The 19173-nt window shown below is 38.9% G+C and overlaps 1 protein-coding gene across 1 annotated transcript in view; it reads left to right on the top strand.

Moving 5' to 3' along the window:
- The first annotated feature begins 317 nt into the window (after window positions 1–317).
- ARRDC1 (arrestin domain containing 1) overlaps window positions 318–19173 on the top strand; it is a 55853-nt gene continuing 36997 nt past the window's right edge. The window contains exon 1 of the mRNA XM_053695876.1: window positions 318–496. Coding sequence (XP_053551851.1) covers window positions 379–496 — 118 coding nt within the window. The 5' untranslated portion in view covers window positions 318–378. The remainder of the gene's footprint in view (window positions 497–19173) is intronic.

Here is a 19173-nt window from a genome sequence, read left to right as displayed (position 1 = left end):
GGCCATAACGTCTTGGGGAATACAAGCGGTCACTGCGGTGTAGTGGGCGGGGCGTGCTGTGAGGGTGAGAAGGGCATGTAGTGACTGTGGGCGAGCCTCTGCCATCTGTGGGCCATAAGCAGTAATAGTGTGGGCGAGCGTTTGACATCATGGGCGCAATGTGAATGCTGTAATACGGTGGGCGTGTCTCTGCGTTCTGTGATTTGCATGCAGTGATGCTATGGGCTGGCGATTTCCTCTGTGGGAGGCAGTCTTTGACCCATGGGCGTGTTTAACCCGCTGTGGGCGGTGCTGAGTGACGCTGTGGGCGTGGCGCCGCTGGGTGCTTGCGGTCTCGCAACCTCGTTCTCCAGTTCAGTGCTTGGTTCGGCCCCGGTCATGGGGAAGGTGCAGATTTTTCAGATTAGCCTGCGGGACAGCAGAGTGGTGTACAGCCCGGGGGAGTCTTTATGTGGTACGGTCACCGTCAGGACAACCGCCGCCTTACAGTATAAGGGTGAGTGCCACACCTGGCCATGGCAGCCTCTTCTATAGCCCCCACCTATCCTCGGCTTCTCACCTTTACCTGTCTGTATTCCTGGCACCCTTTACCTGTCTGTATTCCTGGCACCCTTTACCTGTCTGTATTCCTGGCACCTTTACCTGTCTGTATTCCTGGCACCCTTTACCTGTCTGTATTCCTGGCACCCTTTACCTGTCTGTATTCTCTCACCTTCCCCCTGGCACCCTTTACCTGTCTGTGTCCCCTCACCTTCCCCCTGGCACCCTTTACCTGTCTGTGTCCCCTCACCTTCCCCCTGGAACCCTTTACCTGTCTGTGTCCCCTCACCTTCCCCCTGGAACCCTTTACCTGTCTGGATCCCCTCACCTTCCCCCCTGGCACCCTTTACCTGTCTGGGTCCCCTCACCTTCTCCTGGCACCCTTTACCTGTCTGTGTCCCCTCACCTTCCCCCTGGCACCCTTTACCTATCTGGGTCCCCTCACCTTCCCCCTGGCACCCTTTACCTATCTGTGTCCCCTCACCTTCCCCCTGGCACCCTTTACCTGTCTGTGTCCCCTCACCTTCCCCCTTGGCACCCTTTACCTGTCTGTGTCCCCTCACCTTCCCCCTTGGCACCCTTTACCTGTCTGTGTCCCCTCACCTTCCCCCCTGGCACCCTTTACCTGTCTGTGTCCCCTCACCTTCCCCCTTGGCACCCTTTACCTGTCTGTGTCCCCTCACCTCCTGGCGCCCTTTACCTGTCTGTGTCCCCTCACCTTCCCCCTTGGCACCCTTTACCTGTCTGGGTCCCCTCACCTTCCCCCCTGGCACCCTTTACCTGTCTGGGTCCCCTCACCTTCCCCCCTGGCACCCTTTACCTGTCTGGGTCCCCTCACCTTCCCCCCTGGCACCCTTTACCTGTCTGGGTCCCCTCACCTCCCCCCTGGCACCCTTTACCTGTCTGGGTCCCCTCACCTTCTCCCTGGCACCCTTTACCTGTCTGGGTCCCCTCACCTTCTCCCTGGCACCCTTTACCTGTCTGGGTCCCCTCACCTTCCCCCTGGCACCCTTTTATATACTTCTCTTGTGTGCCAGCAGCACTCCTTAACCTGGCAATATTTACTTACCTTCCCCTCTTCCCATTTGGAGAATCATCCCTGGCTCAATCACCTACTCTTAGTACCCCTTACCTAGATAACAGAGCCTCCTTATTGTACTTCCTCAGTGCCCTGCCACCTTAAAGGGTCATGAAACTCAATTTTTTTTCTTCCATGATTAATAAGATAAAGCTTGTGATTTTAAACAACTTTCCAATTTTCTTGTATTATCTACTTTTTGTACTCTTGGTATTCTTTGTTGAAAAAGATACCTACCTAGGTAGGCACATGAGCTACTGATTGGTGGCTGCACATATATACTTCATGTTATTGGCTCACCAGTGTGTTAACTAGCTCCTAGTAGTGCAATGCTGCTGCTTCCTCAAAGAATATCAAGAGAATAAAGCAAATTACAAAATAGAAGTAAATCAGAATGTTGTTTAAAATTGTATGTTCTATCTGAATCATGAAATAAAAAAATGGGGTTTTATGTCCCTTTAAAGAATCACTTTCCTCTTAACCCCTAATTGCCCTGTTAGTTTTTTTTTTTTATCAGCACTAATTCTCTCTTCTTCCTGTTATAACTTAAAATAACCACTCGGACTCCCTAGTCATCAGTCTGCCTGAACAATGCAACAGGTGTGCATGAGGCATCTCTGGAATCAAGGAAACCACAATTTTATTAACGGTTTCACATTTACAGATGAGTCTTAACTAGTGTTTAACCCTTAGGCTGCCAACATGGCCCATACTAGCAACTTTACAACACTTGGTACACAACTCTCATGTTCAAATGCAACTTTAATCTGTGGAGTGTAAGCTCCCATTTAATAGTATTGTTTTGCCTGAAGCTTTCCTCTGTTTCAGTTTTTTAGCTCTGCAGCTGCTAGTTCTGCAAATAAGTGCACATGCCAGGGATAGTGCTGCATAGAATCACTTGTCTGTCTGTGACTGAATATACTATAGAAGCACCAGTTGCTTGTGACAGTACTTTTAGATTTGCTTGTTTCTAACTTTAGATGGGCTACATTGTATGTTCTCCTTTACCTTAGCCCCTTTTATCTAAAAGTTTTGTTTTTTCTTTTTGAAACATAAAGGAGTCACTTTTACAATCCTTTAGAAAAGCTAATCACATCATGTGTTTACAAAATTTCCCAAAGCTTTTAAAGGGACATTAAACATAAAATGATAAATTGTATATTATAAAACAACTCTGCAATATACTTTCATTATTTATTTTGTCCTCTTTGCCTGTAATTCCATTCTGATATTGTGAGCTTTTCAGTTCCTGTTAGAAATGGAAGTGTAGAACACTGTTAAATCCAGCACAACCATTGGCTGCACACTCTAGTGACCTATTTATAACTGACCCTGATTGGCCACAGCAGAGAAGGTAACACAAGTTACAACACGGCAGCTCCCATTGTTTTATAGACACTAAAACTTTACACTTATTTTGTCACTTTTTAAACAACTAATGAAACTTTAAAAAATACATCTACATGTTACTCGTGGACTAATCTTTTCTTTGAATGTATCATTCTATCTAGCATTTATTTAGTGTTTAATGATGAATTTTGTTGAAAAAATAATTAATTTTGTGATGGACCCCGTATCATCTAAGCCCCCCCAATAAATAAATGATTTTGCTATCCAAAGGGTTTGGCTGTTAGAACACTAAAATGGTTCGCGTTTTGTTTCAAACTCTAACATTTCAAAAGAATCTATATCCCTAGTAAACTATTAAAGCAGTTTATACTGAATCTTATTGGGAGTGTATGTTTTGTTCACAAATGTTGTGTGAGATAGATGCTGGGTGAAAAAGAGACTCACTGGCTGATCAGGAAAAGTTCCTACAGCTTGATTGGTAGACTTAAACGGATACTACACCCAAACCCTGGGTACCAAGCGTAACCCAGGTGCTGAACCAAAAATAGGCTGGCTCCTAAGCTTTACATTCCTGCTTTTAAAATAAAGATAGGAAGAGAACGAAGAAAATTTGATAATAGGAGTAAATTAGAGAGTTGCTTAAAATTGCTGCTCTGTCTGAATCATGAGGAAAAAAAATTGGGTTTCGTATCCCTTTAACAGCATGCTGGAGAAGTCTATTTCAAAACAGGATGTTATAAATACAACAAATGACATTAGATACTAAATTACTAACAAACATAGACCCTCTCTATAGTCTGCTGCTACTGTTGATTTTGTTACATGTGTTTATGTATATTCCAAATATTAAAAGGAGAGTAAAGTCAAAATTATTTTTTAATGATTTAGATTTAAAAAAAATGCAATTTTTAACAACTTCATTTTATTTCTTTTTTTTCCAATATGCTTTGTTCTCCTGGTATCCTCTGTTGAAAAGCATGCCTAGATAGTCTCAGGTGCAGCAATGCACTACTGGCATCTTGCTGCTGATTGGTAGCTGTACACACGCCTCATTATTGGCTCACATGATCGGTTTAGCTAGCTTCCAGTAGTGCATTGCTGTTCCTTCAAAAAAGGATACCAAGAGAATGAAGCACATTTGTTAATAGAAATAAAAAGTTGTTTAAAATTGGGTGCTCTATCTGAACCGCAAAAGGAAAAAAACATTTTAATTTCATATCCCTTTTCAGCCTTGTTTGATGGCCTAAGCATATGTATATATTTTTGTTTATTACTGCAGTCGGAGTTCTAAATCTCATGGACTTTGGAATGTGTGATAGTTGTATATAATTTTGTTTTAAGCAGTACAGCTATTTGTCACTACTCAAGGTTAATGGTCATATTTTTGTTCATTGCTCACACAGTAAATAATTATGGGAGCAGTCATTTATCAGACACTTCATGGCAGTTTACCGATATAGATTCTGTAGAGAAGTGAAACTTAAAGGGACATTGTATTGTATCCCCCCCCCTCTGTTTTAATGTGTTTCCTTCTGTTTTACACACTGAAGTGTGTCAAAAAGTGTATTTGTTCCTTTGCCTTTATATTGTCATTTAAAATAGCTGCTTTTGCTTGTTCAAATCACCAACTATACTGAAAATATGAATACTATTTTCTATAGAAAAGCTATCAAGTTCCCTGTGGGGGTGGAAGTGATGGTAGTAAAATTTTATTTTTCAATTGCTCTCAGTATTTACGTACGGATGCCTTAAGATATAAAGAGAGAGACGATTAAGAGGACTGCTACTTCTGCAGGCTCAGTCCATTTATATGGGAATGCTCTTGAGAAGAATGGATTGAGACTTCAATCAATTTCATATAAAACAATAAACATAAGAGTAGGTTCCTATACATTTTATGTTATGTAACTTCGATAACAAGACATTGGGAACCAATTTTACTCTACACTGTTCCTTTTAATGCTTATATTCTAATTCATTTGTAGACTAATCGCCTTTTTTATTTTTTATCTTGAGACGTTCCCTGGTAGACTTATGGTGTTACTAACTGGTAGTGTGATATACAGCTAGTAGCATTCAGGGTTTCTGTTGTAGGTTGAGAAGTATGACGTGTTCTACCAAATGGCTAAACATTTAATTTGTGTACATTTTAGTAGTAAATTGCACTGCACCTTTGTTCCTTTCATTGTGTTGGCAGCACTGGCTCTCGCTGGTTATGTTGGAGACCTTCACCTGTAAAGCTTGTTGTCCGTGTATAGTATTGTATTATAGGTGTGTTTTGGGCAAGATATAATTTTGACAGGCAGCTCCTTATAAACATTTTTGATAAGCATTTACAGAACAACCCTCTGCTGATAACGTCAATGGAGACGTCATGGGTCAGTCGTCTCATTACATCAGGCGATGTTACAACATGGAACACGCTCTCTTCTGTAATTCTCTTTGAGATATTTTCAAAACAAACATAAATGATTTAGGCTGTAGTTTCGGGTAACATTAATTTTTGTATAATAACAACTGGCAGTAACTGGAATCCAAATGTTCTAAGGATAAATTTGTATCTTGTGTGTTAAAGAAAAAAAGTGATTCATTATAGGTCTTGGGTTGGAAAGGGGCAGATGAGGTTAAACAGGCAGGTTTTGTAGAATAGGAAGCCCTTCTCATGCATCTGTCCATAAAAATGTCAGTGCAGGGTGTGTGTGTTTTCTTAAGATTCCCATTTGATATGTGTAAGATTATTTTCTTTCATGTGAATGTGCCTTCAAAACGCAGTCTTGTCTTCAATTGGATATTTGTAGACAAAATGAAGAAAATTTTTTTTATTATACAAGGGAATTTTTTTTTTTTTTTTTTTCTGTCCTCGGTAAACAAAAATTTTTCTGTCATTCTTGTAGAGGCATGTCCCTATCCACCAGTAAGGTAGAGGCAGTTGTCCTTATGAAAACTAACCACAAAAGTAGTATAAAACCCTGTACACATATTTGTAAATAAAGATTTAGTCCTTTATAATGTTAAGCGTGTAATTTTACGGATATCGACTATGCGCTACTGTGTATTTGTTGTACCAGATGTATATATTAGAGAGCGAGAGAGTTATAGATATACAGTGAGGGAATTATATCTCACTATATCCACAAACAGTCATTATCTTTTCTCTCATTGAATAGACAGACCAATACTTAGGGCCCAATTATCATAAACTTGAGTTTTGCTTTTGAGCCTTATACTGTAAGTTATGTATCGTTACTTCACATCCAGAACCCTGCATAGCAAGACAAACGGCTTTCAAGCTAAAATGCATCTATTTAACAAAAACACAAAGTTAAAGTGTAGGTAGAGAGCCACAGAGTACTGTTGGTTCCAAACGGAAGCCACCGTGCACCCAGTCAGCAGCAGTAGTCACACAGTTGTTTTCATGCGACTACTGCTGCTGATTGCCTCTGCAGCTTCCTAGCAGACCGCTTTAACTATGTGCTTAATCCCTGAGAAGGATTGCTAATGTTAAAATGACTTACTCTAAACGAATAAGAACATGCTAGTTTTCTACTGCAATGGTCCTTTTAGAACCACTTTGTTTGTATTCTGTGGGAACATAATATCCATCTCTGTAAAACCATATTTTGTGTGTCATATTATAGTGTGAGTAACTGGCAGGGATGCCCTTTGTCACCCATCTATTTGATTTACCATTTGCAAATTATTTATGGTCAATACAATATCAAGATCAATTAACAAGCATGAAAACGTACGGCAACAATATATATATTATTTATAATGCTGTATTATATTTAGTGTCCTGACCTCTCACATTCTTCTGTAAGGAACCCGGAGCATTGTATAGTGTGTATTATACTTGCAAACATATATTTAGTGATTTGTTGCCCAGGAACTGGCAGGGTTACATTGGGTAATTAAACGCCTGCTGCAGTGGTGCATGCTTATCTGTAATGTTTCTCTGAGCAACGGAAGTTGATTTCAGAGCTATTTTTGTAGCTTATTGTCTGCAGGAAAAAGGGGGTAATTTGGATGATTTTATTTTGTTCTTTATCGGTTGAAGGCTCATTACAAAAGGACTCAGGAAAAGAACTGTGTTTATTCTGATTACTAACTTTGTGCACTGCTATATTGCTGGAAAAAGGATTAAATGCATGTTTTCCATTTAAACTCTTATTTTTGGGGGGCTTTGGGGACAGATCTCTAAAAAGACAAAAGCTCCCAAGCTTTGCCATTAATGATCGCATGAGATGCCACTCCAGGGAAATGCTTCTTTTATAGTCAATATGTGAAGTATTGCAACACATAGGGATGTGAATTTGTCTCTTTACTTATGTAGATATTTGTTTTGCTTTAACAAAATAAATACACAAACTCATTTTAAAGAATAAGGAATATAATTCATGAGTATATTGGTTATTCTTTAATTTAGGTGTATACCTTGCCTGTAATATGATGGGGAGTCACACTTATGTTCTTCATCGACTCCTGGGCCGCACTAATGCTCCTATTACAGAAACTTTGCTCAGCAGATACCCTCTCCTTTAGCGCAGGTGGGGGCACCCAGGAGTCTATGAAGAAGAGCTTTAGTTTGGCTCCCCAGTGCGCTACAGAAACGTTCGCTCGGCAGATACCCTCTCCTTTAGCGCAGGTGGGGGCACCCAGGAGTCTATGAAGAAGAGCTTTAGTTTGGCTCCCCAGTGCGCTACAGAAACGTTTGCTCGGCAGATACCCTCTCCTTTAGCGCAGGTGGGGGCACCCAGGAGTCTATGAAGAAGAGTTTGTTTGGCTCCCCAGTGCGCTACAGAAACGTTTGCTCTGCAGATACCCTCTCCTTTAGCGCAGGTGGGGGCACCCAGGAGTCTATGAAGAAGAGTTTGTTTGGCTCCCCAGTGCGCTACAGAAACGTTTGCTCTGCAGATACCCTCTCCTTTAGCGCAGGTGGGGGCACCCAGGAGTCTATGAAGAAGAGTTTGTTTGGCTCCCCAGTGCGCTACAGAAACGTTCGCTCGGCACATACCCTCTCCTTTAGCGCAGGTGGGGGGCACCCAGGAGTCTATGAAGAAGAGTTTTTTTTAGTTTGGCTCCCCAGTGCGCTACAGAAACGTTTGCTCTGCAGATACCCTCTCCTTTAGCGCAGGTGGGGGCACCCAGGAGTCTATGAAGAAGAGTTTGTTTGGCTCCCCAGTGCGCTACAGAAACGTTCGCTCGGCACATACCCTCTCCTTTAGCGCAGGTGGGGGGGCACCCAGGAGTCTATGAAGAAGAGTTTTTTTAGTTTGGCTCCCCAGTGCACTACAGAAACGTTCGTTCGGCAGATACCCTCTCCTTTAGCGCAGGTGGGGGCACCCAGGAGTCTATGAAGAAGAGTTTTTTAGTTTGGCTCCCCAGTGTGCTACAGAAACGTTCGCTCGGCAGATACCCTCTCCTTTAGCGCAGGTGGGGGGCACCCAGGAGTCTATGAAGAAGAGTTTTTTTAGTTTGGCTCCCCAGTGCGCTACAGAAACGTTCGCTCGGCAGATACCCTCTCCTTTAGCGCAGGTGGGGGGCACCCAGGAGTCTATGAAGAAGAGTTTTTTAGTTTGGCTCCCCAGTGCACTACAGAAACGTTCGCTCGGCAGATACCCTCTCATTTAATTTCTTTGTCTGAAACAAATGATTCAGTGCAGCACAAGTCTAGAACCCATTGTCTGAAATGAGAAGCTTGCTTTCCTCCCATTTTATGTCTGTTTTTAAGTTTGGATGTTGTGATGTTTTGACTTGGTTTGGGCGGGGCTTGACAAACCTGGGAGCCATTGGCTCCTAGAATTTTACCCCCGGCTCCTACATTTTTGTGTTATTCTCTATATACAAATACAACAGTTTGGCTCCTAAAAGTGTGCGTGGCTCCTAACCTTTAAACAGATTTGGCGACCCCTGGGTAAGGGATCTTTCTAGGAATGAGATGCTTCATCTTTTGTAAGTAGGCTGACGTTATGCCCATCACCGGGATAAATATTATCAAACATAGTAAACTTCTGTTATCAGTGAATGTATTGCTTGTTTCCAGAATTGGTTGTTTGCTTCTGCAGTACATGGTGTGGTTTCTAAGCTTGAGAGTAGTGAGCACCTCCAAGGTGGCAGAAACTGCAGCATGTCTGCAGAAAGAATGGGACATGCAGGAACTGTTAGAGCTTTTCCTTTGCAGTGCTGCTCGACATCAGGCTGTTCAAACAGCGCTGTGCCCTGGCTGCACTATGTAAGTTTTCCTTAACACAGTGCAGCCAGAAAGTAAAAATAGTTCTGCCTCTAGAGTGAGCACTCTTGCAGGGTACTGGGAGGTGCAACCCAATACCTCAGATGTGCCGGAATATGCAAGCTTATGTGAGTGTGCTTTTTGTTTTTTATACATTCCTAGTGCTTTGTGCTCACCAATCGGATTGTTAATTCAGGAAGGAAACGGTTTTAAAAGAAATAAGGTTAGGAATAGGTATGATCCTCCATCAGTACTCCTGGCACGTCTCAATGTCAAAATAAAACTTTCATGGTTCAGATATATCATGCAATTTTAAGTGAGTTTTCAGTTTGCTTCATTCTCTTGGTATCAATTTTTGAAAAGCACGAATGTAAGCTTAGGAGCCGGCCCATTGATTCAGCACCTTGGTAGCGGTTTCTGATTGCTGAACTAAATGTAGCCACCAATCCGCAAATGCTACCCCGGGTGCTGAACCAAAAATGTACTGGCTCCCAAGCTTACATTCCTGTTTTTGTTTTTCAAATAAAGATATTAAGTGAACGAAGAAAATTGATAATAGGATGTTGCTTAAAATTGCCTGCTCTGTCCGAAACATAAAAGAAAAAAGATGTGGGTTTCATATCCCTTTTTAGTCTTGCTTTGATAAAAAAAATCTTTCCTTTTTTTTTTGTTTAATGTGTTTTTTTGTGTGTGTTTTTTATGTTAAGACAAGTGCATGTAAATCAATTTCTCATTCATTGAAAAAGCGGCACAGGCTAGATTTTTGGCTTGGCAGAAAGACCACCATACTGTACACTATAAAACATCTATCATAATGAAAGGCGTCTTGGTAACCTGCATAATGTGAGGGAAGGCGTCAAACACCCTGGAGACCAGTCATTTGGAAGAGGGGAGACCTCTTTTGAACCAGATAACTCCTAGAAAGCAATAACATTCTTTCCAATCCCAGCTCTTAGCAGCTGTTATCCAATTCCTCTTTATCATCTGTATGTCTGTATATACCGCTATTCATGCCATGTATGGTAACACTTCTATGTAAAGATCTAGGCACATAGCTGTTAGCTGCACATATTTCCTTATGTGGTTTATTTTTTTTACTATAAGTAAATTCACTTTATACAAACTTAAAGGGACACTGAACCCAATTTTTTTCTTTCGTGATTCAGATTGAGCATGAAATTTTAAGCAACTTTCTAATTTACTCCTATTATCAAATTTTCTTCATTCTCTTGGTATCTTTATTTGAAATGCAAGAATGTAAGTTTAGATGCCAGCCCATTTTTAGTGAACAATCTGGGTTGGTTCTTGCTGATTGGTGGATAAATTCATCCACCAATAAAAATGTGCTGTCCAGATTACTGAACCAAAAAAAAGCTTAGATGCCTTTTTTTCAAATAAAGATAGCAAGAGAACGAAGAAAATTTGATAATAGGAGTAAATTAGAAAGTTGCTTAAAATTGAATGCTCTATCTGAATCATGAAAGAAAAAAATTGGGTTCAGTGTCCCTTTAAAGGAATATTAAATACAGTAGAATTGTATGGTCAACAAGTGCATAATAAAAAGACAATGCAGCAGCACTTGCTCTGAATTTTAGATAAGCTGTAGATTTCTTTTTTCTGACAAATTTAATAATGTACTTTAATTTGGAGGCCCCCTGTATCATGTGATGGCCATCAGCCAATCACAAACTCCTATACGTATACACTGTGAGCATACAGTATATAAATGGAAGTAATTTTGTAAGACGATTAAAACTGCATTCTCTTTGTGAATAATGAAAGTTTAATTCTGTTTTTAGTGTCCCTATAAGGTGAATATTAGTTTGCCAAACACGCATCCATATTGACAGTTTTGTCATTACGCATTTTACGATTCAGCTTAAAAAATAAAACATGATCCCCCCCCAATTTATAAAATACAGTCAAATTTAACTTTGGCTCTAACAAGATTGAGTAGCCACTAAAAGAAAACCACCTTGAGAATATTTGGCCACATTTTTAAATAAATTCTCTTGTGCCCATTGAAGTTTTTTGTGTGTGTTTATTTTAAATTCAAAAGGATATAAAAAAAAAGTGCTATGATTCCAACCAAGAAGACCAAGCAGTAAATTGGTAGCCTAGAGGCACAGTGCCTGCAGATTTGTTTGCCATCACTGAGCTAGATTGTATTAAGATACCTTTGTCACTGAATAATCTTGTGCACTCATTTTCAGGTGAATGATGGAAATAACTTTTTTTTTTTTTTTTTTTTATTTGCAAACAAATAATGGATTGACCTAATCCTACATAGTACACGTGCATTTGTTTAGACTAGAGGTCTTCAAACCACATGTCAGGACCCATTACTGGGTCGCAATACCATGTTTACTGGGTCAAGACTACAACAGCGCAACTCTCGGCAGGGCCCTCTACCCATTTGATCCCTATAAATGTTATCTTGTATACCACCTATGTTTATAGCGCTGTGGAATCTGTTGGCGCTCTACAAATACCGGATAATGAAGATTTGTGTGTGTGTTGTATTACTTTTTACAACGCTTTCAAGTTTGACTACAATCAGGAATAACGTGTGCACACATTTTAGTCATTTTACCAAAAGTTGCAGCTATCTTGTTGTATATTATTTTAGAGATTTTTAGACAAAGCACAAAAATAGGGTCACAAAAGTATGTGGTATCATGACATTGGGTCTTGGGGGGGGGGGGGCTTTGAAGAACCCTAGTTTAGACAAACGAATGGCGAATCTTGCAGCGGATATTCGTGTTTGGCTCTTTTCGGAACCAGATTTATTAGTGTGAAATTTGTGTGGCTTTGCACAGATCTTCGTGTGTTGCACTTTCACACAAATCCGGCTTCAAAAAGAGACAAATGCTGCTATCGGTTGCATGATTCGTCTTTCGTTTGTCTAAACAAATGCACATGTCTACTATATAATTAATAAAAAAAAAAAAGTTGTTGCATTCAGTCCTTCGTTCGTTAAAGAGATTGTTGAATATAAAATGTGTTTTTTTTTTATTTTAATATTTGAATATCCCTTTAATAAGGAAATGTCTTAATCTAGATTACTGGTTTTCAATCATGTCCTAGGACCCCCGTAACAGGCCAGATTGTGAGGATATCTGAACTAGAGCACAGGTGAAATAATCAGCTGATGGTTATGTTACCTGCTCTCATCCAAGGTAATCCGGAATACCTGGCCTGTTAGGGAGGCCTGAGAACAGGTTTGAAAACAAGTGATCTAGAAGATTGTAGCAAGATCCACAGCATAGGGTCAGATGTAGAGAAGTCCTGTAGAACTCAATATGAGGAAGTAATGAGAGAAGGAAAGAACAGGTCTTGTGCAGTGTGAGAGGGGTGGGAAATTATTTGTACACAGGGCAGAGATATAGGAGAGGCAATGTTGAAGGATTTGTATGTTTTGAGATTTAGAATTTTTATTCTTGAGGCTAAAGGGAGGCCATTGATTGGTCTGGCAAAGGCATTTATGGTGTATTCCAGACAGGATAGATGATAATTTGAGAGGCCAGAGAAGATTACGTAGGAGTCAATGTGTTATAAAAAATAAGTATATTGACATTTTTATTGTCTCGTGTGAGGAAGTGCAGAATTATAGAGATTAAGACGTAAGCAGCAGGAGTTGGCTAAAAATTAAATAAAAGGAGAGCTCCAAACCATCCTACGTTTTGCATCACAGAGTTGATGAGCTCTATCTTGTCTTCTGCCTTATAAATCACTGTTTTACTGTTGCCTAGCAATGCCATGACTAACTCCGCCCATGTTGCAGTGGCTCCACCCACATACTTCCCTGATAAAACACGTACTACCGGACACTTTCTACAAAAGTTTGTTAGGCAGGTGGAAGTTCTGAGTTTAAGGGACATGAAACCCAAACCTTTATTTCTTTTATGACTCAGATTATACATTTTTAAGCAGCTTTCCTATTTTACTCATCTTGCTAATTTGTATTGGTATTCTTTATAAATGTAGCAGTAATGCACTACTGAGAGCTGGCTGCACATATTTGTAAGCCAATGAAAAGTGGCATATATGTGCAACCACCAATTGGAAAATTGTTTACAATTGTATGCTCTATCATCTGAATCATGGGGGGGGGAATTTGGTTTCATGTCCTTTTTAAGTGTGATCCTCAAGGCAGTGGGCAAGAGGGGTTAAAGGGATGGCAATGTTATCAACAGTAATAAAGGTTTGAGAATTGGTGATAGTGGATGAAGGGGGTTAGAGGAGGAGCTGTAGGTAACAAGAGGACATTTGGGAAGAGATACTAGATAGACAGCCAGTGGTGTGGCTAAATAGGGAAGAGGATAGGTCTGGTGCAGAGACTTAGAGTTGGCAGTGTGCGGCACAAGCTAGTGGCCATTTTGATGAGTAATCAGTAATAAACCATTAGAAGCTTCAATTCCCTGGAGTTGTCAAGCCCAGTTATAAATGTAGAGTGACTTATCTAGAAGTGAAAACCTGATCTATTTTAGGGCTTAACGGATCTGAGGAGTCGGCGTTCTGCGGTTTACCTCTGTATCAGTGGAACTGTGTAGTTTTGAATTTGTCTAGCTCTGTGGGAATGGCAGGGTTAAGTGACTGCTTTGGTTGCTGTGCGTAGAGAAGGTATAAGGGAGAGGCTTTAGGAAGACCTCAGTAAATACAGCTATTTAACAGCAGTGGAACTGAGTCAGGTTTTGGCATTGGGCCCCGGTTACTCCTTTGTTTACAAATAAATGTCCTCACTGATCATTAAAGAGCTATCAACTGCTTTTAACATTTTTACTCATGAAAGGTAAAAACAAATTGTATAGAAAAGAAAAAAGCAGAGGAGCGCCGACTCAAATGTAGGGATAAAACAATTTATTAGAACAAAAACTGCGGTTCAATAACACTCACAAGATAAAAGGGGTATAATACATATCTGGGCCGTCTGCCATGAAAAATCCCCCTGCGGTCAGTCCACAATCCCTCCGATGTTGGGAGGTAAAACTTCCGGCTGTTAGAATCTCCCGCTTAGTATTCAGTCCTTACCACACCGCTCTGCAGTCGCGGGTGGTGACGTGAAATTCAGCGTGCAGTATTAGTGGTTAAAGGTAGATCAATACACTACGGATCCCTTGTAGGGACAAACGAAGTTGCGAGCCTGGATCTTTCTTCTACGCGTTTCGTCCTGATCGACAGGACTTTGTCAAGAATACTTGAACGGCTCTGCTGGCACCTTAATATACCAGCTTTTAACCAATGCGGTTCAGGCTCTGGATTAGTGTAACTTAGACAGGTCAAATATATTCACTAACTTATTAGCGATTATTTTTAAAAAGCTATATACCTTACAAATTTGTGATCTAATAATATACATGATACGAAAAAATATATACATATAACAGTGCATATAGATGAATATAGACTTAAAAGGCGAACTGATTGGATGTAAAACTAAATATATAAATGTCACAAACTACCAGCGAATGTATACATAACCAGTATTAGATTTGCTATATATACTGCATGAAGTATTAGTATAAAATCATTATATAATATACAAATACATACCTATGGTTCAAATATTAGATCATAGTTTCTCATAAAAACAAGTTTCATAGGAATTTCTATATATTCACTGTAAAATAAAATTGTAAAAGAATAAACTATAACACTTCATTAAAAGCTGTGTATCATATTACTAAAACAGATATATATAGAGCCATTAAAACTGGATATACATATAAGGAGAACCAAGATAAAAATTACTTCTTAAAAAGATAGATTATTTCATAAAAACGCTTGTATATCTAGTTCAATGTTTAACCCCTTAGGTTCTAAGCAGTCTAGAGTTTTAATCCAATAGGTTTCTCTTTGTCTTAATTTCAACAGTCTATTAGTGTCCCATTTATCGGGTGCTACCCATTCAATGATTTTTATACTAAGATCTTTTGGATTTTGATTGTGGCAAACTTTAAAATGATGTGAAACACTATGATTGTCGAAACCTGACTCAATATTTTTAACATGCTCTCTGAGTCTATATTTAATTTTTCTTTTCGTCCTACCTATATAGATTTTTCCACATTTACAGCTCAACTGATATACAACATAAGTGGTATGGCAGGTGCATCTGAATTTGCACTTGTATGTTCGTTTGCCATTGTAATTGTTAAATGTAGTATGGTTACTATCAATCAAAGGGCACATAATGCATTCAGAGACCTTGCATGGATACAGGCCTACCTTACTACCACACCAACTAGTAAGAGTACCATTTACTGTTTTTTGTCGAAGTTTGGTGGGTGCTATGTAGTTTTTGAGATCCTTATTTTTCCTAAATATGACCTCAGGCTTATCACTAAGTGCCTTCTGTAATACTGGGTCCAGTTTTAACACATTCCAGTGTTTATTGATAATCTTTTTAATGTGGTGATGTTGATTGTTGTATCTTGTAATAAATTTGACAGATCCCTCTTGGAGATTATTTCTATTGTTCTTCTTTTTATTCACATGTTGGTTAGTGAGAAGAGCTTCTCTATCTATATTTAGGGCTCTGATTCTGGCGGTATTAAGAAGTTCTCTATTGTAACCTTTCTCTAAAAATTTATCTGTTAGAACATCAGCTTCTTTGTTATAGTCCTCTATATGTGTACAGTTGCGTCTGATTCTCTGATATTGCCCTATTGGAATGTTGTTTTTCCACTGTTTGTAGTGGCCACTTTTGGCATTTAATAAACCATTTCTGTCAGTAGGTTTATGATAATTTTTTACACATACTTTATTGGTATGGTTATCACAGTATATCACTAGATCTAAAAAAGATATGGATTCGGGTGAGCATTCATATGTAAATTTTAAATTTAAAAGATTACCATTGATATGTGAAATAAAATCATCTATTTGATCCCTAGGGCCCTGCCATATAATTAAAATATCATCTATATACCTGAAGTATTTAAAAATGTTATTAAAAAATGGGTTATTGTTCCATATATATCTGTCTTCAAACTGGGACATGTAAATGTTAGCATACGATGGGGCAAAAGTGGTCCCCATCGCCGTACCCTGTATTTGATGGTAGAAACAACCCTCAAATAAGAAGTAGTTATGTGTTAAGACAAATTGTACAGCATCCACTATAATGTCCAGGTTTTTTCTGAGGCTCATACCCAATTTGGGGATAATAACTGGCGTAACAATAGACAAAGGTCATCCAACTTATTGGATAACAACAGTATAGTCAAAGATTCCCTAATAGATCCTATAGTATTATTCAGAGATCTAGAAAAACTTTTAATGAAAGATGCAAAGGAGTGGCAGGATCTAATACTCCTAGATAATTACATCCTCCATGATATCATTCCTAGGGGACTTAGGATTTTCAAATTTCCAGCGTTCAATCTAGATGAAGTTGAATTCCAACTTGAGTGGGAACAGATCTTGCACACATGCTCTAAGGCACTCATCAAATTACTTATCAAATATAGAGAATATAAATTAAATTCTTTAAAATTAGAGATTGATACCCTAGTGACAAAGATACAACCCTTTGAACACATCCAGAAATGGAAGGAGCTTAATAAAAACATCCAACAAAGGGTAGATTCTTTTTCTAGTGAATTACAAATTAACAAAACCAAAAAATTGCAAAGAGATTTGGAGGATTTTAAAACAGACCAGGTGTACTCATATAGAAAAAATGCATCACACAGAAATAGGGGTCAGGATGAGTCAAATAGGGCCATACAACCGGAGTCCCTGTCTAGTTCAAATAGGGAACCACTTCCTGAAAGATCCTATAGTAATAGTAACAACAACTATAGAACCTCTACAGATCCACATATAACCAATACTCGTGTTTATCAAACACCGAGAAGAGATTGGAATAAACCGAATTTTCAAATGAAAAATAAACAAAATGGAAATTACAATAGAAGTCACGATTACCCCAATTCAAGAGTAGGGACTCATTATCAATATAGGGATGAAAATGTATGGCATGATGTCCCCACACAAAATAGATTTTTTGGCCTTGATACACAACCACAATCACCCAGATGGCAATATGAAGGAGCTAAACCCAAAACTATGAATCACAATAAAAAGGACTCTAATAACAGGTCTACATATACACCTAGAGCAAATTATCGAACTGATAATCAAGTCCAAGAAAATCGTCATCATTTTTTAGAGATACCCCCCTGGAGACTACAAGGGGGGGGGCACAAACAGGGACAACAGCAATACAAACAACAGACACAGTCCAATCACCACTTAGAAGGTCACTATTCAGGGAGGGAGAATATTCTAAACAAAACTCTAAACCAGAGAAACCCCAAAAGAACCATAGACGAATTAGATCAAGAGGGAATCGGGGAGGATTCAAATCTAGGCAAAAGAAACAAAGAGAGAGGATATTAGAAGCTAATAGCAAGATGATTTTTAACCTTTCTAATAAAGAGTTCTCCACTAGCGAATTAAAACTATTAACTAAGGGTTTAAAAATTTTTCTCCAAATAATACACCTAACTATTTTGATCTATATATAGACGTTCAAAAATTTGTGAGAAAAGTCACATTAAAAAGACATTTTTCCAAATACATCAGTACACATGAACATTTAAATAATGTTAATACTGATGATCTCCTGATCTTAGAAAATTTAGGGGCCAGTTTAGATGACAGTCCGATTGGAATAGACCCTAATTTATCAGACTTATCAGTATATGAGGACATGGACGACTTCACTGTGAAACATTGTCCTTTGAAACGACAATCTGTTTTTTATCCCATCCACAGCCAAACAGAATACATCAAAATATTTAATAGATTAGTATGCCAGGATATTGAGGAACTTTCTCATAAAACTGTAAATAGAAAGAAATTAGAAAATGATAATCTTTCCAAAGAAGAAAGAATAGCCCTAAAAACACTGAGTGCAAATTATGACATCATATTTAGAGCTGCCGATAAGGGCGGTGGCATAGTAGTGCAGAATCGGATAGATTACATAGCAGAAGCACAACGCCTATTATCCGATAGGGACACGTATTCTCTTCTAACCTTTAATCCTACTGAGAAATTCAAAAAAGAATTATTTATACTTTTAAATGAAGCTAAGGCCTTGAACGTTTTAAATACAGAAGAATATCAATTTTTATATGAAGTGGCCCCAAAAATCTCATGTTTTTATCACTTACCCAAGATCCACAAGGATCCTCTTAACCCTCCTGGTAGACCCATTGTCTCTGGGATAGGCTCTCTATGTGATAACTTATCCAAATATGTGGACTCTTACCTACAACCTATTGTTATATCCTCAAGAGCCTATCTCAGAGACACCATTGATGTTATTAACAAAATGGAGGGTTTAGACTGGCAGGAAGACTATATCTGGATTACCTGCGATGCTGCTGCTCTTTATACTAGCATCCCACATTTACAAGGTACCATGGCAATTAGCGATACATTATGTAATAGTCATCTCCCTGAGGTACAACGTAAATTTATAGTGGATGCTGTACAATTTGTCTTAACACATAACTACTTCTTATTTGAGGGTTGTTTCTACCATCAAATACAGGGTACGGCGATGGGGACCACTTTTGCCCCATCGTATGCTAACATTTACATGTCCCAGTTTGAAGACAGATATATATGGAACAATAACCCATTTTTTAATAACATTTTTAAATACTTCAGGTATATAGATGATATTTTAATTATATGGCAGGGCCCTAGGGATCAAATAGATGATTTTATTTCACATATCAATGGTAATCTTTTAAATTTAAAATTTACATATGAATGCTCACCCGAATCCATATCTTTTTTAGATCTAGTGATATACTGTGATAACCATACCAATAAAGTATGTGTAAAAAATTATCATAAACCTACTGACAGAAATGGTTTATTAAATGCCAAAAGTGGCCACTACAAACAGTGGAAAAACAACATTCCAATAGGGCAATATCAGAGAATCAGACGC

The sequence above is a fragment of the Bombina bombina genome, chromosome 12 (genome assembly GCF_027579735.1).
Source record: "Bombina bombina isolate aBomBom1 chromosome 12, aBomBom1.pri, whole genome shotgun sequence".
In the NCBI taxonomy this organism is placed as follows: Eukaryota; Metazoa; Chordata; class Amphibia; order Anura; family Bombinatoridae; genus Bombina; species Bombina bombina.
Note: the sequence above shows the minus strand (reverse complement) of the source record. Positions and strands in the feature narration are given on the sequence as shown.